This window comes from Zosterops lateralis (assembly GCF_965231275.1).
Source record: "Zosterops lateralis genome assembly, chromosome: 3".
Classification (NCBI taxonomy): Eukaryota; Metazoa; Chordata; class Aves; order Passeriformes; family Zosteropidae; genus Zosterops; species Zosterops lateralis.
In genome coordinates, this window is record NC_139764.1 from 22,854,550 (window position 1) to 22,880,645 (window position 26,096).

Sequence of the window (26,096 nt, forward strand, 5' to 3'; positions counted from 1 at the left end):
CCAGAGGTGCCCAGCAGCTCCCTTCCTTTTCCCTGTGGCAGTGAAGGAAAGGATGAAAGAGGAAAAAAATAAGACCATTAGGGAGAAAGTGGCTTGGATTTCACAGAGACGCCAGTTAGATCACAGCTCTGCTGAGAGGTCTGTGCTGGGGAGCCAGCAGAGAAGTGCAGCACTGGCCAGATGAACTTCTAGGTCATGGATAAAACATCCAGTAGAGGAAAGAAGAAAGGAAGAGTGGATTCTTGCACTTGCCTCGATTCCTGCAGTTTCTTTCCAAGGCAGTGACTAAGTCTAGACGGCAAAGCCACACTGACAGGCATTTATTTAGTTTGCACTGACCTCTGTTGGCTACTGAGTGCTGAAACTCTCAGTGAGTGCACGAGTGAAGCGTTTTAGCTGAATCGTCTCAATGGAGACTTTGTGCGGGAAGTACATCCCCGACACAGGGATCCCCGTTTAACTGGACAGTAGAGAAGCTCCTATTTGGCTGCCTGGAGCTCGCAGGGGTGCTGTCCCAGGAGAAGGGATTGCTAACCCTGGAGGCTATTAGCTGGGAGGATGTATGTATAAATTTTTTTGCTGCTGAGAGCTAGGGCAGAACACCAGCATCTGTCTGAGAAGCACAGCACTGATGTGCCAAATGTCAAAGGAGAAGCTACCAGGGCCATTCCATGAGAAAGATGCTAAAGTGTAAAACTGGGAAGAAAACTGTACGTGGAAAAGTCCTGTCAGCTAAAAGAATGCAGCTGTTTGAAGGGATAAAAAGACACCGTTAAACGGCAAATTCAATACATGTTTGGCCACAAGTAGTTCTGAGTGGTGAAGAAAATTACAAGCTCATTCTTGCTGCCCTCTGAGCCAAACATCTGCATTTGAATCTGGCTTGGCAATGGGATGATCCCCGCCTTGGCTTTTGAGCAGGAACCCCAGAAGGTGTTTGGGAGCTTGGTGCTACCTCTGGGAATGGTATTAATGTATCTAAATCCAGCTCCTAGCCAGCTGGTCCCTGAAGTGTTCAGTGCTTTCCCCAGCAAAACACTGCAGTGTGTGCTTAATTTTCACTGTTTTCCTAATGCGTCCAATAATAATAATGGATCAGAGTGAAGCAGGCCAGCTGCATTAACAGCAGCGCTGCCCTGAAATGCAACAGCATTGCTCTGATGTATTTACAAACTCCTCTTTGGCAACAGTAAATGATTCAAAATAATTTTTATAAATAGGGAAACATCAAGTGAGTAATTAAAACCTTTGCTAAAATCAGAGGGAGGAATCCAGCAGATAAAAGACTTGGGGAGCAGTTTTAGAAATCAGCTGAAAAGTCTTGGGAACAGAGAGAACTGACCCTTCAGTCTTGTTGATGAGATTAACTGAGAGGCATTGCCAGCTGAGCAGATTTCACAGCAAGTGTATCCCAGATTGGCCAGGCCAAATTGTTGGTGTTTTACTAGTGTAAGGCTTGACTATAGCATCCCATAAGCAGTATTTGCTGGAATCTGCTCTCTGGAGAGATCTTGATTGAATTCCCACTGTCTTCAAAAGGTTAAAAATAGAATTCATTGTCTCACTGCTACAGGGGTTTAAAACCAGACTCAAAGAAGACATTAATTAGATTTATTTTTAGTTACTTTCTTTACCTCCTTTGAAAAGAATATGAAATCAGGTTTACCTTAATTTGAAGTGTATCTTAAGCCCAAATGTATTTCCATTCTTTAATTATTCAGCATTGTGTACCTGCTTCCTGCTGCAGACCTCCAGCTAGGCTCATGCAACCAGAGTTTGTCAATGGTGGTACTAAACCACTTCCATCGGCTCTCTCTCTCCCTACACAGGTGTAGAGAAGCCATTTCTTTTATTTCTGCTTTTTCAACTAATTTAGCTCCATGATGAGTTCATTTAAAACTGAAAAGTTTAGAGCTGGTTGAAAAAGCAGGAAAGTTACTTCACATCCAGCCGAGCTACTGAAACCTGGAGTGAGCAAATGAGACTTTTCTGAAGTCTCAGAGAAGGCATTAAACCAAAGCTATCAGTCCAGCTCTCTGCAGAAAATTTCCCTATTGTTTTGCAAATCAGCTTTTAGTGCAAAATATATTTAAATCATTCCTTTTATATACCCAGCACATTTAGGGTAGTTTTATTTAACTAATAAAAGAATCATTCTAAAAAGCAATTTTTGTTCATTCAATTGAATACCAATTTCCATCCAAACAGACTGCGACACAAATACTGAGTAATCAGCTAATAAAAAAGAAATGCACCCTTCACCATTTTCTAATAGAAGAGAAAATGTAAAAATTAAGAATCCCAGGCATGCAATGCAGCATAATAGCCTGAGCATGCAGCATCTGCCTCTTTAGCAGAAAGAGCCAGTGGTATTGTAACTGCTACGCTCAGACTTTTACAGTTATGAGCCAAAGAAAATCACCCTTTCTTATAGAAAATAAAAGCTAAAAAGGCAAAGCAAGATAACACTAGATTAGTTAGCTCAGTGTTTGCAGCTTGCTGACTTAAGCCACAACAGGAGTTGGTGAGTAAGGCCACTTTGCTCTTCCATTACCCTACCCCGACTCTTAGGCACAAAGTGGGGGGAAAGGCTGTCCAGGGATCCATGACAGGGCGAGAGGCTGAGGGTGTCCCCTCAGGAGGGCAGGAGGCCCTCAGAGCTGGTCCATGCCCTCCCAAGTGTGTCTTTCCCTTGGCAGGTCTGGCGGCGGACACGCAGCTGCTGCGGCTGATGACTCTGCGCTACGGCGATGGCGCAGGAAGGATAGGCTGCTCTGACTTCGTGTGCTGCATGCTGCGCCTTGAAACCATGAGCTGTGAGTGACACACCTCTGGGGCACCAATCTAGGGCACGGCAGGGCAGGGCAGGGCATGGCCAGGCTGACAGCAGGGACAAGGGACAAGGGATGCGGCACAAGGTGTAATAATACGTGTCTAACAGCGTATCTTGGAAGTGGCACACCAGCTCTTTGGGCAGCCAGTTTGCCTGTTTGGATTTACCTCCTGTCTACTGGAGCAACTGGCTGCTAGAGAGCTGTTAGTGTGCAGTACAGTTCTCTCAGCTTTTTGGTAAGGAGAAAGTCCAGTATCCTCTGGGGATAAACAGACCCATTCCCCGTGTTGCATCCAGCTGTTGTCTGACACTTGCAAGGAGGGAGTGTCTGCAAAAGAGCTCTTGCCTGAATGGAAATGAAATTCTGTTTTACAAAATCGTAATTTTTGCTACCCTAATAATAAGCATTTTGACTGGAGATATTGGCAGTTAAATGAAGTCAGCAACCGTGACCCCAGTGCTAGAACATTGCTACAGTAATTTATTTCATCTTTGCAATGAGCTGGGTTTCAACAGTGCGTGGAAACGAGCGCTCATTTTCTCCCATGTGTTTTTAGCACTGATGTTTAATGGGCCAATAGTGGTCAGCAGATCTGCTTGGATGACACTGCCTAAAATCCCATTTCAAGGGAGTACAGCTCTGAAAGTGTTGTAAAATCAGAGCATGTCCTGATTTTAATGCTTTCATTAAAAAAAGCTTGTAAACACCCATTTTTTGTGATTATACATGTCACTTGTTGTAGATGGAAGTTTTTATGCCTAAATTAATGGCATAGTATTTTTTTTATTTAAAAAAAAGATCCTTTTACATTTTTAGTGCCAATGTAAAGACAAATCCTTTGCATCCATGTGGAAAGGAGTCTCTAAAAGTTTCATTGCTGTCTGTAATGAGAATCTTAAAATGCTCTCCACTCTTTCAGTTATCACTTTACAGAGGGTTTAATGTGGAATACATTTCTCAAACTTTTTAGATCATTGCGAATAAGTTTGTTACAGGAGAGGATAAGGGTGCCAAGTGGGAATAAAAGGCAGTCAACCTTTATGATGATGTGAATGCAGCAGGGAAGATAAAATCTGTCCCATTAAATCATTACTCATCCTTTCAAGATAGCCAGAGATGAGACCCAAACCAAAAGCAGGAGCTTCTTTGCAAATTCTATTTAACTGGAGTTAATGAAGCAGTAAAGAGGCACTTACCTCTGCCCAGAGGAGGTAATTTCAGAGCTGCCACTTTTTCCTGAAAAGACTGCTGGGTGCTAGCCCAGCCCTGCAAACACAGCCTTGTCAAGGGACTGGGCACAACACGAGGATTTCCTTGTTCTGTACCTTTCTTCAGGCTGGATGTGCCGCCTTTCCTCCCTGCTCTGGGCTGTACAGGTAGCTCTGGTGGCCTCCTAAGGGGCAGATGAGCAATGTGCCCTTGTGCCCTGTCCCTACCCTCTCCCAGCAGCCTTTTTGCTAAGGCTGGGCAGGTTTCAAAACATCTGTAATCTTACAAAGTCTTTTCCATTCAGGGTGAGAAACTCCAGGCTCCCAGAGAAATGTGTCATTCAAGGATAGACAGACTTAAATTTGTTTCAACTTTTTATTACTGTTTATAACAACATATTTCTAGGAGAAAAGCAATTTTTGAAATAAATAAAAACCTTCAAAATACTGTGTTTTGAGTTTATCCAACACTTGAGTTTGAAGACTTCTCCTAGACATACTGCAGTACAAATATGCACATAGAATAACAATATTTGAATGGATTTAAATTTTCTGATGGCAAAGTGTTCTGTCAAAAAAACTTTCAGCAATGTTAATTTCAAACTCTAGCTGAATAACAGCAGCATCTGCATTTATATTCCCTGCAAAAAGCTTGCAAGGCATACTAATGACTTCAAGAGAATCACTTTTTTAGGGCACACTGTGATCACTCACTGCCAGGGAGGATGGAAAAGGACCAAGAAAAAGTTTCCCTGTGGGAAGATGTGTTTCATTAGTTCACCATCCTCCTGTCAGTCTTCAGGCAGGAAAACAATTGAAACAAATTATGAGAGGAGATGAAAGCAGCCACATTGAGCACTGCCTGTCCCTACACTTCTGCCAAATTCTGGCCCCAAAATTGGGATGCCTTCCCAGGCTGTGATCCGAGGGCCAAGGCAGAAGGGGTACCCAGCACAGAAATGAGATGTGGCCAGGCAGGACACCTGAGCCAGGAAGAGCATCCCAGCACTGGGATTGCAGCTCTGCTCCTCAGCTGCCAGAGCCTTATTGTCTGCATTGTGTTCTTGCTTTTTCCTTGTGAAATGAGTTTTATTTTTGTTCTGCCCTTAGATGCATTCCAAAACTTAGCAGAGGGTGGATCACAAATTTTGATGACAGCAATGGAGGTAAGAATGCTCCTTCTTTCTCTTCTCTCCAGCTCCAAAGTGGGACCACATGTTAGCAGAAGGGTGAATTTAAGGGTGATGTGTGATTATGTTGCTAGGCTTTTGTCCTAGCAAAGAGTGGTGGAGGTTTTTCCTGGTTGGAAATACATCCTGTGTGGGAGGTGATTCCCTGGGGTTCCCTGGCCCCACTGTTGTACAGCTCAGAGGTGGCCATCCCTGGCCAAGACATAGAGTCTTCCCTTACTGACACCAGCCTGTCATTGCTGGAAACATTGCTCAAAGTGACTTTGAGGAAGTGACAAAAAAAATTTAAATAAATAAATTCATGCCCTCATTTCTTACTGCCCCATCTGTTAATCCTGAATTGCAAAACATCTTGGTTTTAAGAAAGAAACAGCAGACAAATGCTTGCTGCTGCTGTTTGTCTTAAAAGCACAGCCTGAAGGATAGCCAGCTGAATGGGGATACATCAGGCTTTTTATCAGCTAGTCTGAAGCAAAAATCCTGCTGTGCTCCATAGTGATATGCCTGAGTACTGCATTTTATCAGTCTGGGGACTGTTATTTGACAACCCAGTGTTTAAAAAGATTTTTTTAAAAGCCTTTACAATCTCACCAGCTCCCGTTTATACTCTGTGGTTAGTGCAGAGACTCATTGTTCGTTAAATCTGTTTTGCACCAAGGGCAGAGCACAGTTTGTAACCAGAGGACCTGAACCTATTTTATAAGGTAGTCTGTAGGACAGCCAGGGTCCCAGAAGTTGCTATCTCTTCCACTTGCAATCAGGCAGATGCCACCCTTTCCCACCAATTGCTCCTGCTGCAGCTGCTGTAATAATTTATCATGGAAAACAACATATGGAAAGAGTTTCTGGGTCTGAATTGTAATAAGAGAAAGAGGCAGCTCCAAAATCCCTTAACTACCCCGTGCAGTATGAAAGGACTACAGTCACTGGGTCACCCCTGAAGGTCCTGAGACAAGTCTGAAGACTTGGTGTACCATCAGTGCCTAAATGCACCTTTTCTTCTCCTTTTTCCAGTGGCTGACTCTTGTCATGTACACCTAGAGAGATGCCAGAGGTCATGGTAAGAAATCTCCTCAGTGCTGAAAAGAGAGGGTGGGGTCCTTGCAGGAAGCTCAGCCTTGGGGTTATGGGGAGTTTTGGGGGAAGAAGCTGTGAGAGAAAGAGTGAAAGAGGTCTCACCTGCAGCACGAGAGGGGCTGCAGAGGGAATTGGATTTTGGGCTATTTTTTTCCAGGGAATTGCTGATGACCTTACCAGCCAAGCAGACCACAAATGGCTCAGCTAGAAACTTGCCCCCACCTGAGATAATAGATGAGTGAGCAGAAATTTATTTTTTTGTCTTCTGAGGGCTGCAATTACTCTGCATATCTTACACAGCAGCAAATGTATAGCCAGAGGGTGGGTATACAAAGTAACTCAGATTTCTTGGTCAATGCGATTTCACATTTTTAACAGAATTAATGTGGTTTACATTTGAACAAACAGTCCCTACCTTGTGCTTCATTTGATGTTTGCTCCTTTCATGTCAGGTCTAGAGAGGGACTTTTTTCCTCTGGACTTTTCAATTTTGCTGCTTGGTTCTCGTGAAATACTCTGCCTTTTCCTGCAAGACTTGTGCTGTTTATACCCCGAGAACCATCTTGGCCATTGTGCCAAGCTCACCCTCTATGATGCCACTGTTCCAGTTGCAGTGTTAAAAGTGTTGGTGCTGGTCCCAAACGTTTGTAACTGAGGAGAAAGCAGAGAGAAAACCCAATCCTTAGAGAAAACATGCAGTGGAGTGGCAGCTGACCCCAGGAATTTGTGGAGCATTCTTGGGTAAAGTCAGACACTTTCCTTATCAGCCTGATGCAAAAATGGAGTAAAACTCCCAAACCTGTGACATTCTTTGAAATCCATTAACTGCATCCAGATAAGCTTTCCTATAGACAGGAATTACCAAAATAAATAATACATGAACAGCATCTCTGGTGTCTCACACCCTGTTTCTGAAGGCAGTTTGCATTGGATGCCAGCTTTGGTGAGAAGTTGGAAGGAGAAATGTATAACTGAAGTTTAAATTACACTCTCCTAGGGAGAAAGCATGGTAGGTTCAGAGTCAAGACAGGGATGGCTCTATGTCTTTCACGTTGACTCCAGGACAACATTTGTGCCCTCCTGCTCCTCTCTTGCTCCTGGTTACATCCAGCTGTGTCCAGCTGTGGCAGGAGCTGGGCTTCAGCACTCAGCACTGTAATGCCCTCACCCCCCTGAGCTCTGCTTGCAAACAGTTGTTTGTTTGAAGGTCTGCTCTTTGCATTCAGAGCTGTGGACAGTGCAAACCTGCATTTTGATGTGTTGATGTGTGGAAACAATATTCACAACTCTGCACTCAGCACTTGCACTGCAGACTATCATTAGGTAAATATGAGAAGGACCTTGCCTTTGGAGATGAAGTTGCTTAAATTATTACTTGCAAATTATATTCATAGTCTATTTAGTTGTCTTTTTTTTTTTTTCATGAATCATTCATAAACTGATCATAACTTCTGGGAATATATAATTAATCATAATTTTCACTTACCGGTTTGGAATGAAATCCTGCCTGTAGGGTGTGTGTAAGCAGTTCACTTGAGCAATTTAGCAGACACTTGCAGCTGGAGCCTGGGCAGTCGTGGCACAGGAGCCTCAGAGGACCAGAACTGTTAAAACTGGAGCCTGACAAACTGTGATTGATGTGGGAAAACACACTTGGCGCTTGTTCAAAAAAATTCTCTTGGCAAAAATATTCCCATTAGTGATTGCTAAAGGCTGACCTGGAGCTGGCTGTGTTCTGAGTCTCTTTACCTCTGTTTTAGGTGACTTTTCTTCCTCCTCAGTAGAACAATGCCAAAGGCCATCCCATAAAAGAGCCATCCAGAGTTCTTGAAAACCCACTGTGAAGGAGTGAAGCCAGGTGTCCTTATGCTTGGTGGTACTCAGATGTTGGGATGAAAAGTCCTTTCCAGGAAAACTGAAGGTGCCTTGGAGAGAGAATTGCTAACGAAAGCACTCCATAGGCAAGCTGGAAGTGTTGACTGTAATCTCCTCTCATCTTCCTGTAAATAGTACAGAAGTTAGGAACACTCCATTAACTCCACTGTGAAAAAAGAACAGACCCATGTCTTTCGTATGAAAGGAATGTATAAGATGTAGGATACAAAACCAATTAAGATACAGCTTTATTTGAATTATTTCTTAACTTTCTCGTGTGCCATTTTTAAGTGCCAGAAAATGCTTGAAGAAATTAGTCATAATTCATAAATAACACTAGAAACTTTTTGATTTTCTCTATATTTTTATTAATAAATTAGAAAAAGAAAAGTCTTGAGCATTTTTGAGTTCTTCAACTACAGGGATTCCATTTTATTTGCTACAGCAATGGGGTGGCATAATAGAGATACAGAACAGACTGTTCAGTGCTTTTTTCTGACTCCCAGAATCTATATTGGGACTGTCTGGGAATAGAAAAGTTTATCTGAGCTGCATTCTCTTCCTCTGTCCTGATGTCTTTAAAAATGTAGGGCTTCTTCAGACATAATTCCTGCTCAAAATTTTAACTTAAACCTGCAAAGTAACTGTAACCTTTCTGTACCCACACATGAACTTAATTTTCATACTTTTTTATCATGGCATTAACAGCAAGTTTAGTGATCTATTCCACTCAGCTATTGAAAAAAAAATTTTGAAGGCTCTATTTGTGAAAGTGCCAAAAAAGAAGGATGCAAATGTCAATGGATGAAAGAAATCCAGGGTTGCCATGGCAATATAATTCACACTGTGCCTCACCCAGCCCCTCTGCACAGGTTTCCATTGAGGCATCCCCACGTTAGCAACAGATTTACCCATTTGGCAGGGACATGCCACACACTGGAGCAACACCTACATCACAAGGTAAAGGCGAAACCCAGATCTTTGTTATCATGAGGGCAGTCTGTGTTGTGTCACTGCCTCCTTCAGCAGCTTTGAGAACATTACTTATGCAGGCTGGTCCTAGGCAAGAGTGGCCACTGAACCCACTCTTCCACTGAAAATTAGAGCAAGGGAAAATCAGTAAAATTAGATTATTTAATTTTTTTCAGTAATTTTTGAACAAACTGATCCCTTCTCCAAAGCAGGACTTAAAAATCCCACCTGAAATGGTTAATCACTAATTAAGCCCTCTGCAAATGTTGGCAAAGAGAGAAGATAAAAAGGGGGCCATGGAAAAATAAATACGCTTTTGCTAAAAAGGCTTATTAGTAGAATCATTACAGAGAAAGGTTTATGTAGCTTAGCCTGGGAATTCAAAAAGGATAATTAAAAAACTTCAAGTATTTCTGGGTGACTCCACCACACAGTTCAGCAGTGCTCAAGATGGCTCAGACCTGTTGGGAACAAGCTCTTTGTAGCTGCAGAGAAGTCATCTCTGTTAAAGTTGCGGAATTCAGTTCAAGTCAACTGTTTTAAATACATCCTTGTTGTGTGAAAGTCTCATCTATAAAAATACCAAGCCATTAAGATTAATCTTAAAAATGTTAATTTGCAGCCAATGTATTACTTCTCCTTTTGTTGAGCTGCATAATTGCCTTTCTGGGGAAGGCAATTCTGCCTGTCAGGAGACAAAGATCCTTGTCTCATAACTCAGCCTGGCTGTAGACTGAGATGTCTCCTCTCCATTAAAAATCAGGCCAAGGCACCCCTGGTGAGAAACATCACCTGTCCATGAGTTGTCTCTGTGTGAGCAGCTGCTGGGGGTGATGCTTTGGGAGTGTCCCAGGCACAGAGCCCTTGCAGAGCCCACCTTCAGCTCCATCCCACCAGCCCTTCAGCCAGCTGTGTGTGGCTCTGTGCACACCCTCAGGGACCAACCCACAGCCCCTCTGGCTTTGCAGGCTGGTGCCTGCAGGCTGATCCTGCACTGGGGCAGAGTAATAACTCACTGCTGTCAAGCTGAGCATGGCTGCCTGTCTGTGGCATTGGAGGAATTGGTATTCCACTTGATTTATACCTCCAACCAAGCTAATTAAGCAACAATTCAGGAGGAATCCATCATTGTGACAGACTTGTTGATTAACCATCCCACGAACAAAGTCAAGGGTGTTTGGTAGCCTGAAAAAAAAAGGGTCAATAGGGGAGAAAAGCAGCGATTTGGCCATAATACATTGGTGACTATAATTTCCAAAAGCAACAAGAAGCTAAATACATTTCACAAATACTGGGGCCAGCACTGAAAACAAAGGCAGCTCAGATCAGTGGGGTGTTAGATAAAGAGAGAAAACTTCTACATTTCATCTTTGTATGATTAAGCTGTGAAGGCTAGCTTTATGGGGATGGTGCCCCTATTAAAATCTTCAGGCCCCTTCATCTGTGTTTGCCGGCTCTGAAATGTGAGTGCGGTTCCCATGAGGTTTCTGGCACTTGTGAAGGCTCTGAGATTCATCCAATTATGATAATATCATCTCTAATTTTTTTGATTAAAATCAGCTCCTAGTCCTCAGGGACACAAGTCTGAAAAGCCCTAAGAGAATCTGCTGTTAGAAATTGAGGAGAAGGACCTCGAACAAATGTTCTATTTTTAAATCTTCATGAGGCTAAAGCCCTCAAGAGGGTAAGAAGCAGGCTGAAGCAGATGAGATTAGTGATGCTGAACTCCCTAGCACAGGAGATGGGATATAGAGCTGATGAAATTAGGAAGGATCTAAGCCAACCATTAGCTTTAGAAGGACTTTGGTGCAGAGTGGTGACAGCTAACCCTGCAAGAATAATCTCTGGGTGTCATCTTGGAGCCCTGCTGTGTACTGCACTTCTCCTGAGACCAAAAGGTCCCATGTCTCACATCTGCCTGGCAAAGGCTGTGCCCAAATCATTCCAAGATGGACAGAGGAGGAAGTTCTCACATGTCTTACCTACAGGTACAGGTGTTTCCTGGGCATGCAGCCTGTAACAAGGCTTTTCCAGACACCTTGGAGGCTGTGGTTTGACGTCTACACCTCAGTGAACATATCTTGATCTTGCTGTTGTGAAGACTGGGGGTGTCCATGGCCGGTTTTGGAGCAACTGAACCTCCCTCTCCACCTTTGGCTGTGCCTCAGGTCTCTCACAGAGAAACTAAAATTTATACAGAATAACTACAATATTTTTAAAGGGGAGAAAAAAAAAAAAAAAAAAAAAAAAAAAAGGCTCATTATTCCATAACCACATGCATGGTTGGAGAGGGGAAGGCTGGGTGAGACCCTGGCTGTGAGCAGCCCAGTGGCCCATGCACTTTATGGTGTGCACTAATGATTTTTATTTTTGTTTCTTAATGCAATGCATTTCTCAAAGCAGTGCCATGCCATGCCATGCCATGCCACAGCAAATGTCCTGACCATGGGCTGCAGACTCCCAGGCCTCTCTCAAGCAGGAGTGCAGCAGTTAGGGTATTGGTGTTCCAGAGGAGGGATACCAGCCTGAAGGGGTGCCTGGGAAGGCACAGGTCTTGCTGCTGCCCTCAGCGAGATGGTGACCCTTCCTCAAAAGAGATACTTGTCCTTCTCTGAGTAGGAAGCAGATGGAAGTTCTGTCAAGAGTGACCCCTCCCCATGTTCAGGTGGCTCAGCAGGGGCACAGACAAATACAGGGATCATTCCTCTGGTGGGGGGTTCCAGCTCTATTTGACACTGTCAAGCTTAGCCTTAGCACCTGTCTTTAGGATCTCTGCTGCAGGGCTGCAGCTGAAACATTTCACTTTTACCTGGCAATTCCTTACACAAAATAACTTAACCTGCAATTCCTGGCTGCACTCCTTGCACCTGGTCCCAGCCTGCAATTGCTGCACCTTTTCAGCCACGGGGAGGGGGATGCCCAGGCAGTCCCAAAGCACAGCAGCCTCTTCAGAGCAGCTTTCCCAATGTCCCCACAGGCTGGCTATTGCCACCCCGTGTCCCTGCCGGCTGTGCCTGGGCCGGTGTCCCCAGCCCGCTGTGGCTCTAGGGTCCATTTCTGCTGCCTGCCAGTGACATCTAGAGGCTCCCTGGCCTGAGCTCCCGTCTCACTGCTCGCAGCTCTTGGCACGCAGAAACCTGCCCCTCACAAAGCCCTTGGGAAGGGCTGAAGTGCTGCAAGGCTTAAATCCAGGTCCTTCCCTTGCCCCTCCCTCCCTAAGCCACCATGGGAAGGATATTTGTTGAAGCACCCCAAGAAAATGTGACATTATTTCTGGGATACCAAAGGTCTGGGAGAGCCAGCCCATGGCCCTTCCCTGAGAAAAGAACTGGTCTACATAAGGCTGCTGCTGGTTAAATAATACAGACAGCTTTCCACTTGAAGAAATATTATTTCCTTGCTTTACATGCCACCCATTAGATTTGATGCCATCCAGCATCAAAGGCAAAGCTGCCACAGAAATACTTCTGTATCATGGCTGGCTGTGCAAGATGAAGGATTATTGTGCAAACAGTATTATGCATTTAAAAGCAATGCATTCAAAAAAAGGGGAGGAAATATATCATCTCCATAGCCTGAATTATTCAGCCAGATGATGAATGCATCTCCTGAAGCATTCCCAGGGTTTGAGCTGAAATACCTACCATGGAGAGAGAGAGGGAATACTATTGCCTATATGAAAGGTACTTGGTATTCAATAGAATGTGTATTCTCTAGGGTGATATCCCATGGCATTTTGAGTCAGCAGAGCAGATTGCAAACGATCTTCTAGCCAGAAATCAGGGGAAAAGCAGCTCACTGGAGTAGAGCTTTATCACAATAAAAAATTTTAAGAATATTGCAGTGAAGAGTGTGAGGAATGGCTCTTGTCCATCCTGTGTCTTATATCCACGCTCCTCTCCTCTCTATTTATTTTGTCTGCTTGATGCTGAGGAGCTGGGCTGTTATGATGCTCCCCAGCTCCACACAGGGAGAAATGCCAAGACAAGGTGGGAGGCACAGCTGTGGGGTGAACCTTCTCCATCACCCTTGGATTTTGTGGCCTAAACCCCTTTCTCCTTATCTCCAAGGGACACAAGTTACATCTCCATCTGTGGAGCAGGAAGGTGCTTTGCTACCAATGATGTGTATGATTTGCAAGACCTAAACACAGCCATTAACATGTAGAAATGTTGATGTGTTTAGTTGTTTGGGTTTTTGGTTTTTGGTGGATTTTTTTTTTTGAACCCAGCATTCCACATGCTGTAGAACTCAGAGGTGATAAGAGATATGAAATGGAACTGAGATTGTCAGGCTGTCTTGGTTTTAATGGATCAAAGGAAGAATGGTTAAAAGAAAATTATAGCCATGATTGCTGGATTTTTCTTTTCTGATTTCTTTTTCCTCCTACACACTGGCATGAAGCTTCCCTTTTCTTTATCATATCAGATAAAACCAAAGGATTTTTCCCCCCACTGGAAAAAAGAAACAGTTTCAAGCTTTTAGGGTGATCAGTGAAGGCCAGCACAATGTTTCATCAAATTTAGAAGATGAATTGGACACCTTACCCATAGATCCCAGATATCATTGGTTGCCATGGAAGTCCCTTGGACAAAGAGCACATCAGGCTGAAGATGTTAGGAAGCCAAAAGGAACAATGTGCTGTGGTGCACCTGGACATTTTCTTCTGGACCCCGGTTGCCAGCCAGAATTCTCATTAAAGGCAGCAGAAGGGAATTCTGGACTTACAAGTGGCCTTTGTAACATCAGCATTTCAAATTCCTCATTTGGGTGTTGACTCTGGCCTGGGGAGGGGTGGACATCATTCCTCCTTCCCAAAAGGAGGTGTCAGAATCTCCCTGCACTTCCATGGGGCAGGAGGACACCAAATGGCCTAGCTGGAATAAAGGAAGAGGAGCAGTGGGTATGAAGCTGGGCATGGATGGGCCTGGGCACAGGGAAGCAAAGGCAGCACTTTCTGTGCCACTGCAGAAGTTTCCTGGTGCAAGCACCAACTCCTCCAGGAGGTGCCTATGCCAGAGGTGACTGTAGAGATGCTCTGGGGAGGTTTCTGTGGTCTACTGCCCTGGAAAAATCACAGGGCCTGGGAAAGTCACACCAGGCTAATGAGGAGACCTTGGCAGACTCCTGCATGTGGGATTGGGTCACCACATCCATGGGATAGTCTGTTTGCTGCAGGCCCTGCTCCTGGTGCTGACAGGGAAAATCTTCTGGAGGGCTTGCAAACCCCGTGTCACCAGCAGACAGCTTACCTGACAGCTCCGTGCTCACAGATGCTGGGAAACAGCACTTCTGGCTCAGCTCTTGGAGCAGGAGACAGATCCAGCTCTCCTACCTAATGTTCACTTCATGTGAACAAGCCCTAGGAAAGGCAGACATCTGCAATCACTCAGCTCTGCTGCTGAGACGTGAAGGCATGGCTTTGCAGGCACTTCTGAGACAGAGGGCTGGGTTTAAAGCCAAAATCAGAATATGAGAGAGAAGCCTTTTCTCATTAAACCACATTCGTAAAAATAATTTCTGAGCTTTTACCCTTGTGCAGTTTCACTTTAAGACCTTATTACTCTCCTTGTCCCCGAGGTTGGGAGAGGGTCATGCTGTTGGACAGCAGTCACATCCAAGAGGCAGCAGGCTGAGCAAACAGCTTTGCTTTGTCGAGCTGGAAGTGCCAAACTGAGGAAGGCAAGGGCCAGAAGCTGCTTGCAAAGCTGCTGAAAGGTTCAGGAAGCTGTGGTATCATCACTGAGCCATCAGGGCTGTGCCTCAGGATGTGCCCTCTGTGCTGCCAGGCCGGTGGTGGATTGACACACATTCCCACTGACCTATATTAGAGGGATTCATGAGTCACGCATCAAAAAAAAAAAAAAAAAAAAAAAAAAAAAAAAAAAAAAAAAAAAAAAAAAAAATTTCTCTAATGAGCAGACTGCTGTTACTGAGATGGGAATTTTGCATGACATACTAAGTAAGAGCCTTTGATTATTTGAACATAATGATGTACTTCTAGCATAGCATTAACAAAGAAATATCTGGCATTAAGCCTTTATGGAGACATTCATAGCCTTCAAGACACTTTATGTGTGAATTGATTCGGTTCAATCATCAAGGAATAGAAGAAATATTTTCTTCTCTAGCTCCAGAGCGAGTCAATAAAAAAGAGGACAGGATTTGCAAAACTCCCTTTTACTTTTAACTGAACAATGGAAGAACTTTTAGAGAAGCCTGAGACTCAAGTGTACCCAGTGGTAGAAAGTCAGAGGTAGAAATTTTTAGGTCAGGAACAGATTGTTTCTCTTTTTTGGATGAGATATGCTGTGATTTAATGAAGACTTCATTAATCCAGGGATGTGCCATGTCATGCATAATAGAGGAGTTCAGATGGATGGAGCACAATGTTCTCCAGCACAGGGATCTGAAGGGGTGAGATCTGGACAGGGATTATGACAGCTCCCAGAGTTAAGCTGGGATCCAGCTGGGGGTGGCTCAGAGGGACAGAGCCACCAGCAGAACTGGTTTGGTGGCAGGGGATTGCTCTTTAAGACCCAAACCATTCTGTGATTTCATGAAAAAGGCACTGAAGGCATGAAAAGCTTTGGCAAGTTGGAATTTCCTGGGCAAATTATTAGAACAAACATTGTTTTTCCTCTTGAAGTGGATAGATTGTGTAAGAACTTCTGAGAAACAACACAGCTGAAAGACCCCTGTCCTGCTGATAAGCAGACACTCCCCCGAGGCTAATCTCATCTTAATTTGTCAGGGGTGTGTGTTTTAACCACTTAATCATCCGGTAAAAGACTTTATCTAATTTACAGTGTATTCACTCCTCTTCAAGCCCTATTTCTCCTGCTCTCACCTCCGTGAATTTTAAGCCCATGAACTTCTCGAGAGCAGGTTATTTGAAGGAGGGAGGGGTTGTTTCCCTGCGGGGCAGGAGATGCTGCTGCAGTTCTAGGCGGGAGCTGCAGATGGCAGGATTGAACTGCAGACTCCGTCCCACCAGTGCTCTCTGCTCTCCCGACCAGCAAATGCCTCCAGCCCAGGGACCGAGGCTGAGACCGGGAATACCCTGCTCAAAGCTTTGCTTTCGAGGTGTTAAACCTCTCTTGAAAAAAAGATTATTTTCCTCCACAAACACGGAGCCGATGTTAGTACCACAGGGGTTGCCCTGAGGGTGCTGCACCTGCCTCCTTCCACATACAGAAGAGTAAAAAAAATGTACAGAGAAAGGCACTGAAGAGAATCAAAGTCTTCTGAGCAGCTTCTGGCTGAGGTATCACTAAATAGATAAGCTTACCTTAGTCTGGAGAAGAGCTGCTTAGAATGATGGTAGAGAGCAGGTGCATAAAAAAAGTCCATTCATTGTCCTGTAATAGAAGATCCAGGAGCAGCAGATAAATCACTTGCTGGTGTTCAGATGAGGTACCCTTGCTTCCCATGGCCTGGAATGGGAGAGCTCATCTCTGCGAGGTGCCTGGGCTGCCAAACCTTTGCAGAGCTTTGAAAAGCTTCATAGCTTTTGGGCAGCTTCATAGAGAGGAATCAATCAGGGGATACCATACTCAAAGGCATCCTCTCCTGTTCATGAGGAAATTAGTTCCAGGCATTAAAGCCCTTCCCAGGATCTGCTGTTGGAGTCAGGAGACTTTCAGCTGGCTTGATCCAGCACTTTGGTGGCCCTGGCCTGGGGATCTGGTTTAGGGGATGCTGTGAGCTGCTCAGCTCTCAATTTCAGTAGTCCTTTTCCAGGACAAAACACGAGCTGTGACCCAGTCACATTGCCTGAGCTCTGAGGCTAGAAGATCAGAAAATTTACTTCTAAAAAAAAAAAACCAAAAACTAAACCCCCCCCCCCCAAAAAAAAAAAAAAAAAAAAAAAAAAAAAAAAAAAAAAACCCACCCAAAAAACTCTTTTTGACCTCTTTTGACCTCTAAGTTTGAGGGTTTTGAACGGGGGAGGGTGGGATTCCTGGGTCGGGGTTTCCTAAGGCATGGGATGGCAGCATTGCACTGTGTCCTTAAGCCTCTTTGCACCGAACCAGTTGGGAAAGGCAGGGTGAGTCCCTCCTGTTAGGATTGTTGAGCTGTAAAGTGTCACAGAATTATAGAATCATTCAGGTTGAAAAAGACCTTTAAGGCCTTTGAGTCCAACCCTTAACCCAGCACAGCCAAGCCATGTCCCTAAGTGCCACATCTGGATGTCTTTAAATACCTCCAGGGATGGTGACTCAGCCACCTCCCTGGGCAGCCTGTTCCAGTGCTTGGCAACACTTTTGGTAAAGAGATTTTCCCTAATATCCTTCTCCTGTCGCTTGTTACTTGGGAGAAGACACCAACCCCCAGCTCACTACCATCTCCTTCCAGGTAGTTGCAGAGCACAATAAAATTCACTCTGAGCCTCCTTTTCTCCTTGTCATCATTTGGTAGGCAAAGCTTGGGCCTGTTGCTCACCTACAGATGGTGCATTGGCCAGGCTGCATCTCTTCCATGGGCTGTATCCCAGAGTGCAGCCTCAGCAGCTGGGGAGCCTGGCTTGCCCTTGGCTATCCAAGTGCAGAGCAAGGCTGGAGCAAGCAAACTCTGGCTTCAGCATGGCTTTCCTACCAAAAGGTCTAGTTAATGGGTCTGGATCTGTGTGAGGAGGAGGAGAAAGGAGCAGGAGGAAAATAGTAATCAGACCAACATCTGAGTTAGTGCCTTTCTCAAAACTTTTTTTCTCTTTGAGAAAAAAACAACTCTTTTCCCATTTTAGTTAGGCTCAATTGGCAATATGGGAACAGCCCTAATTCATAGCCATTTCCTGGTAGGGTTAAATTTAGTGCATGGTGGGGATGGTGGCAGCAGCACCTTTAAACCAATAGAGGAGAGTAGCAGCATCTCAGTACTGAAACCTGCAAGTGCTGATGCCCTAGTGTTAACAGCTAGATAATAGGAAATTATGATCAACAACTGCTCAGGTCCATTGACTGGCTTCTTGGCATCAGCCAAGAGACCTTCTATGCTCTTCCTGACTGGACTTGATATTCAGGCTCTTTACTTTGCTGTCTGATCTGGTTGGGCAAGAGGGCTCAGTGTTCCTGCCTGTAGTCAGATTTCCAGTGTTATAAGGTTATGAAATCTGCTGGAGCCAGGGAAAATGGCCTCAAGTTGCACCAAGGGAGGTTTAGGTTGAATGTTAGGAAAAAAGTTCCACAGACAGGTTTGTCAAGTATTGGAACTGACTGCCCAGGGAAGTGGTGGGGTTACCATCCCTGCAAGTATTTAGGAGGCAGGTGCAGCAGTGGTGAGAGTGACACTACAAGAGAAATGGGGCATGTGCTGATGTGAGGTCATCTGCAAGATAGTTTGGAGTCTTTTTTTTTTTTTTTTTTTTTTTTTTTTTTAACTGGCCAATGAACAGGACTATCAAGAACGAAAAATGTGCTGCTTGTTGGTTGATAGTTATGGGAAATGAATAGTCCATGTTTCTGATCACCTGTGCTTGGTGAAGTTATGCTGGCAGAACAAGCTCCTCCTCACCTTTTGTAGCCAAATGAAGAAAATTCACTTGGTTAGTTACTGACAGACCAGAAAGAAGAACAAGTCTGTTCTTTGCTCATGCCCTGCCCTGGCTTTCTGCTGCAGCAAGGGACAGGGAGCAGGCACCTACCTCAATGCTGGCCTTCGCTTTCCACACTGGAAAAGGGTCAGGCTGGCCCAAAGCAGCATCCAAGCAAACACTGACCAGTGCAGGTAAGGATGTTGGGATTTTTCCCTGAGCAGCATGCACTGTCCTGTTTCCAGATCCTTGATAATCTCCATGTCCAGTGCCTGATTTCCCCTTTCCCTAAATTTGCTCAAGGCCTGGCTGGAATCCTTTGCAGGGGTGGGGGAGCATGGTTCTATTTATTTGACTACTTTTCCACAATTGCATTTGCCTGTGGTTAGCCCTTTAATCTGCCTTTTCCCAAACCTCATACAGTCATGCTGGAATACATTTATGGCAGCACGTGCAGGGAGGGCCCTGAGGAGGCAGCTGGGCACACGTGTGCGTGTGTGTCCATGCACACGTGTCCAGGGTGAAAACACAGCTCTTGCTTGGCATGGCATGTCCTGGGCAGTGGCTGCTTCCAGCCCTTGTTGGGCTGAGCTTTGCCTCCACATGACAGTGGCTCCCATCCCAAGTAATTTTGTGGAGCTGCTGTGTGCCAGAGTCATCTGTTCTGCTTCAGAAAAAGGCTGAGCAAAGGGCTTTCTTCACTGTTTGTTCAGACCTACCTCATAGGATGAGGTAAACCAACAGGAGAAGAGGTAAGGAAAGGCCTGGTGATGGTTGTGACCTGGGCTGTTCTGTCCTGCTCCATCACAGCAGCGCCACTGTCACACTGACAGGACCCATCTCCAGGAGCTGGCTGCTCCAGGAAAGGATACAGCCATTTGGCTTCATCACTTTCAACAGGGAAGTTTTGCAGCTGTGAAGCCCAGCTGTGGCTTGGGAATCTCTGCCCCTTGCCCTGCCCTCATGTGTGACAGTCTCCTGCCTCTGCCCCACATGCAGGGCCCAGGGATGCTCAGCTGTGTGAGCTAGGGGGCTGCTCCAGCCTGGTGGGCATCCCACTCCCAGATCAGCAGTGCTTCAGGCAGGGAAATCAACCCAGAAAAGCTACTCAGGGGGTTCTTTTTCCTGGGAGGTCTCTCATCTATTCCTGGACTAACCCCAAAGACTTTTTGCACAAGAGCACATGGCCCTTGACCGTGCAGCTTTCCTTGGATTGTGATGATGTTGAGCAAAGGTCAGTGCAGTGCTCTGCTGGTCCCCCTGCTCTGTGCCTCCCACAGGGACTGTTTCTTCCACCCTGAAGAGATTTGCTCCTGCTCTCTCTCTCTATCTGCAGCCCCATCAGCCCAAGAGCAAACACAGCAGAAAGCTTGATGTGAACTTGCTTTCAAGAACAATAACCTGCAGGGATGGGGCTTTGGCTGCTGGTACACAGTGTTTGGCTTCACAGATGTTTTTGTGGGATTTTGTTTTGTTTTGTTTTTTCCTGGAAAACCAGAGGAACTAGATGACATGGGAGAAAGGATCTCAGCATAAATTTTGTTAGAAGCATTACAGTAAGCAGCCCTCCAGCACTTGAGTTGGATCGTAAATTTTGTTTAGGGGGAAAAAAACGAAGCACAGAAAAAAAATCAGTCAGTGAAGAGGGCCTAACAACCTTTGCCCTGAAACACACTGGAGTGTTTTCGAGCAGGGTAATGAAAATCCTCCAAAGAGCAAGGCAGTGGAAGAGCCACTGTTACAGATGCCCTGAGACCCAGTCAGCTTAACTCCTTTATTGATCTTCCCTGGAAATGAAGCACTACAGCAGAGAGGTTAAGGGAAACAGATAATAAAGAGGAGAGACTCTGAACACATGAAAGCTGAGATGACAGTTTTAGGGAAGACATCTCAATGGAAGCATAGTGCCCAACTCCTCTGGGTTTTAGCCAACAGGCGTTAGTAACAAAACTCTGAACCCACTTTTCTGGCACTGAATCAAGAGGTCAAAGTCCAGCTCCTTGTCTCTGCAGGAAGGGCACATCAGGCATCAGGGAAAGTGGGAGGGAGGAGCTGCACGTGAGTGCCAGACAGGACAGTGAGGACTGGACTTCAGTTCTTGGAAGTTTGGGTCCTTTGCAAGGCAAAGCAGTTAGCACCACACCTTCACATTAACTCTGGTCTGTGCTAGACTGGGACTCGTTTACTGTTTGGCACCTGTTTCCAAATGCAAACTTTGAAATTCTAAAGGGAGTTGCCCACTGTGCTCTGCTGAGGTACCAAACTGTGCCAGTCCCAGGTCAGAAGTGTCTCCACTGCCCATGGGGAGCAGGCAAGGAGAGACCCCAGCCTGAATACTTCCCTGCTGCTGCTTGTCCTCCGCCTCTGGGCCCCCAAGGCTTTGCTGAGGGAAGCATTGGCATCTCTTTCCTCCAGAAGAAGTAACACTGAGCTAAGAGTGGCATGAAAATGTGCTGCATCTCGTTTTGAATTGCACAGCTGCAGCTTTGCATTTTTGAAAGTTTAGTACCTAAGGAATAAGAAATGTCAATATTACCATATAGTTTTCCTTGGGTGATACAAAATCCTCCAGCTGTCAGGTTAATTTAAAGCCAAAAAGGAAATCAAGTTTAATCACAATTTTGTGATCATTTTTCACTCTCACAGGAAAAGTTCCCCCAGCTATGCTAAAAAGATGTTAGATGTTTCAAGGACATTTGATTTGTTAGAGAAAAACTTGAATTCCTTGAGCTGAACATCTCCCTGAGCAAGGGAAGAGGGCATATCCCAGGATCAGGAACAAGGATCTGCTTGAAATAAATGCATTTCAAGTTTCTTTTTAGATCAAGGAACTGCTCTTGGCTTTCTGGTGGCCTTCAGACAAGCTGATGAGCACCTTTGGGAAATACACCTTCTGAAATCACCTGCAAGCTGCCCCAGCTCTTACAGGCAGTGACCCAGCCTAGAGCAGCACCTGCCCTGGGGTGCTAGGAGCCCTCCAGAGGCACCATCATCCATCATTCCCACCACAGCTTCTCCTTTGCAGTGGGTCTGGAACCCTTGGGAACCAGCTCCAGGAAAAGGCTTTCCATCCCCATTCCAGTTTGAAGGGGAGGGAGGGTAGAGGAGCAGGGAGATTCAGAACAGGGAGATTGATATAGGGCAGGGGGAGAAGATGCTTTCCAGGGGAAGACCCAGAAGAAATTCCAAGGAGGTGTGAGATTTAGAAGCAAGAGGAATCCAGCACACCACTGCTCAGGCGGGTGAGTCTGCAGGGTGGAGGGCAAGGGAATGGAAAGGACTGGAGAGGACATTGATTTTCTTAGAGGAAAAAGTGAGCAAGAATGACCTCAATGGAAAAATATTTTCTCTCTCTCTCCCTTTCTGTCTCACGGACAAATATAGCCCTACACGTTATGCAAAGGCAGTGTTCAAGCATGCTTGGAATGAGCAACTTGGGAGGCAAATTGCTACCACTTGTCCTCACTCTTGATTTTTGGCTTTTATTTCTTTTTCTTGCTTTGTCTTCTCCCCTCCAGCATGGTCCAGCCTTGACAGCTGCCACAAAGCCACCTCAGAGCGAGCCCCTGAGTCAAGAGGACAGAGGGGTGTCCAGGGGACAGCTGCCAGCAGCCACAGTGACAACCACCACTGGTGCTCACAAAATGACCTGAGAGGAAAAATTGATTGAACTAGGGCTGTGTGGGTTAAAGAAGGGAGAAATGGTTGGGTTGAATAATGGAAAGGTCTTTTCAACAGTAACAAAGTTCTGGACGGTGAGCAAGTCTTTCCAACAGTAAGGAATGCCTGGAGATCTTGCCAACACCCATCCCAGGCCATCCTTAGGAACCAGTTCAGCAATACCTGTCCAGAAAGACAAAAGCACAGGCAGTCATTCTCCCTGACAGACTCACTGCTCAGCAGCAGCCCAGACCATTTCCTTACTTCCCTATTTCTGCATCATTTCTTTCTCTTTCACTATGAACATTACAGAACATTTCTGCTGGGAGTCAAAAGGCTGCCAAGTGCCTTTAGCTCTTTCCATCACCTCCTGTTTTCCCAGCCCCAGCTGTGTTTTACCTGGAGGCTGCAGCTCCCATGGACCTGCTCTGCTTCAGTGGCTTCAGCACTGCTTGTCCTGGGTTTGCTCCTTGACAGGAGCCAGCTCCAAGGGGCTGGAGGGGCCCTGTGACCCACCCTGCCCAACATCCCATGCCAGCCCCAGCTCACACCAGCATTCCATGGGGAGAGCAGGACAGGAAACACCCAGAGCCATCTCTGAACAAGGCTCCCATCCTGTGTTTACCCCTGCTCCTGTTTCACTTGTGGAGCTGAAAATCTCAGTCTTGTGGTGAAACACAGGATTGCTCAGGAAAAATCCAGATCCAGAGGTGAGTGACTGCACATCCATGGCTGCTCCAGAGGCAAGGAGAAGGAAGATCCAGGCTTGGGTGCAAAGCAGAAATCCTGCCCTATGTTATCAGCAGTAACCAAAACCTGCCCTATCCTTCTCCTCTAGGACAGATAGAAACAGCTCCTGAGCCTTGAATCCAGCTCTGCAGCCAGACCTTAGGCTGAGCAGATCAGGACAACATTTTTGCTGCTCCTACAGGCCCAGGACAGAGATGGGTTTGGCAGGGAGGCAGGGCTAGGAAGATCCAGAAATAAGTTGCTAAAGAGGCCCTACAAGAAAGCTGAGGAGGGATTTCTTTACAAGGCTATGAAGTGACAGGACAGGGGGGAATATCTTTCAACTGAAAGAGGGTAGGTTTAGGTTAGATATTAGGAAGAAATTCTCACTCTGAGGAAGGTGAGGCACTGCAACAGGCTACCCACAGAAGCTGTGGATACTCCATCCCTGGAGGTGTTCAAGCAGCAATACCAATATCAATAATAACAGCAACAGCAATGGCAGTGTCTCCTTTCCAAGTGCCAAAATAATCCAAATGTTGTATTTATGAGAAAAATAAAAAGAAATAAAAATGAAGAATTTAAATGCTTTCTACAACCCCAAACTGTGAGATAGCTGGAAAGAGGCACAGATATCCTTAATCTCCTCAGTGTGAGGGAGTCAGACAACACCTGCAGGGCTGTCTCTAGAATGCGTTGCCCTTCCCAAGAGGGAAATGGGAAGAAGTACAACCAAGGAGCTGTAGTCACCCCCATGGGCAATGCCATGTCCAGCACAGGTGGTGAGGGCTGGTGGCTTGGCAGTGCAGAGGTAAGAACAGCCTCTGCCTGCCATTATTCCAGGTTGCATTCCCTCTTTTCTTGAACAAGCTTGATGCCCAGAGCATGGAAGATGTCTCCTCCACAAAGCTAGTTGTGTCTTATTTCCAGGAAATCAATCAGATGGGACAAAACTAAAGCAAACAGATCAATCTGCAAACAGAGAGACTTTTCTCAGTCTTTCATAAACAAAAAATAAAAGGAACAATTTTTTCCTTCTCTCAAAAAACCCCCTGCAAATGTCATCTGCCAGCAATGTTATTTTCACTCCCGGGAGGGAGGCAGACTGGTGCTGCTCCCAGATTTTCTGTGAATGGGCTGGGAAGCAAAGCAATTAGGCAGAAGATAATAAACCATTCACCCAAACACAACAGCCAGCAGAAGAGGGGCAGTAAACAAGTCAAGCTTTCTCACCTTGTCGTTTCCAGCGGTTTTGTGATAGACCCCCCAGGGCAGGTTTTATGCCTGGTAAGAAGCCTGGGGATGAAGTGGCATTTGCCCACCTAAGGAGTAATTTGTGTCTGCAGAATATTAAAAATACTAAAATTCTCCAAGCTTCATACAGAGTTTTTGTGCTTGTAGCCTGCAAGAATTGGTCCAATATTGGTGGCTGGCATCAAGCCAGTTTGCAAACCAGTTTATGTTTCCAGTCCTTGCTGGTGCAATGCCTTGCACTACCTTGGCATTGTTAAGACAGAGGATAAACTCTTCCTCATGATGGCTCCGGTGAAATCAACCTTCATCCCTCTTCTTACCACAAATGTTCCCCAAACCCTGTGGTTGTAGCAGGCCCGTGGTGGGAGGCAGAAGAGAAGTCAAGGGGGGCTGGCAGGACCCAAACCCTTCCTGGTGGCCCCATGTTGGAGACCTGCTGGTGGCCACGGCATGGAAGTAAGGAAGGCTGTAGGGATAGACCTCCCACTGCCAGATGGATGCAGGTTTGGCCATTCAGGCACCTCCAAGGGATTCATAAGCATCAGGACAACTTCCCAAGGGGTAACAAATCTATCGTGTCCTCTCCCACATTGTTTCCAGGTGTTTGAGAGAGCTTTGATGGAAAAGCTGCTTTTCTCACAGAAATGTCACCTCTTTGCCAGCACAGAAGTCAGTTTTCAGCCAAAAACGTTGCACTGGGGAGAAAATGCTCCTACATGAGCAATCTGAGTATGAGCCATACAGCCTTGGGCCCAAGGCAGCTGCGTAAGTGAGTGAAACTGGAGGTACTGCCCCAGGTGTACCCCTTCAAAGAAATTACTTGACCAAATGGGACAGGACAGGATGGGAAAGAAATAATAAATGCAGTGTTTTCAATACTTAAAAGGAAAAGAGAACAATTTTTTTTAAAAAGTGAGGAAGAGACTCTCCATTTATGAGTTACTGGAAAGAGAGGTGATGGGTAAGGGATAAGAGGAGGAAGAACTGTGCTGTCAAGGTCTATGACACTGAAAAGGCTTTTTAAAAGCCTGCCACAATCTCTCCTAGGCACATGTCTTAAAAGACAACAGTAATTTTGTTTAGTTTTGCACTTCCACAGCATCTGACAAGCAGGCATCTAGAAAGGCTCTTCTGATTTTCACTCCAGAAACACAGGAAGAAACCTCTGTTTGATGATAATCCCTGAAAAATATCAAAAAAGCAGATTCCAGCAGGGGCTGCTTCAGGGTAAGAGTTAGCTGTTTGACCACTGGGGCTGACTGCCTGTCTGGCATCAGCCCTTGGGAACTCACGTCCAGGTGACCTGGGGAAAAGCACCATCAATTTGGTATGCTCATTTTTCAGGTTTTGTACAATTTACTGGCAGCTAAATAAAGTCTTTGTTGAAGTAATTTTTTTCCCTTCTGTGAGCAAACAGTATAAAACATGGTTTTGAGTGAAAAGCCTGAAGCCAAACAGTGACGGATTCCTTTTTACTACCATCCATCATGTGGAAGAGCTGTTTGGAGACTGCTGTCTCTAAAAAACACCCTGCATGTTTGAGAAGTGATCTATACAGCCATTCCATCTGTCTTTGGGATGATTAAAGCCTTCAGCTCAATCTCCTTACAGGTTTCTTCATCTGCATCTCTTGGACCTGATGATGAGAAACCTGGGAAACAAATCTCTTCTGGCTCTTCTGAAACACTTCATTGCAGAACTGGCAGTGCCATATTGATGAAACCTGACAGCAATATTTTTTGTTTATTATTTATTATGTTATTTA

The 26,096-nt window shown here is 45.4% G+C and overlaps 1 protein-coding gene across 5 annotated transcripts in view; it reads left to right on the forward strand.

Annotated features, from left to right (window-relative positions):
* LOC310907368 (calpain-13-like) overlaps positions 1-8,558 on the forward strand; it is a 48,867-nt gene extending 40,309 nt beyond the window's left edge. For 4 of the 5 annotated variants that reach the window (XM_083857538.1, XM_083857542.1, XM_083857540.1 and 1 more), the window contains 4 exons: positions 2,700-2,816; positions 5,153-5,208; positions 6,247-6,292; positions 8,070-8,557. In XM_083857538.1, coding sequence (XP_083713664.1) covers positions 2,700-2,816; positions 5,153-5,208; positions 6,247-6,273 — 200 coding nt within the window. In that variant the 3' untranslated portion in view covers positions 6,274-6,292; positions 8,070-8,557. Of the gene's footprint in view, positions 1-2,699; positions 2,817-5,152; positions 5,209-6,246; positions 6,293-8,069 lie in introns of all 5 variants that reach the window. The other variant, XM_083857541.1, reaches the window with a different exon arrangement.
* The last annotated feature ends 17,538 nt before the right edge of the window (positions 8,559-26,096 follow it).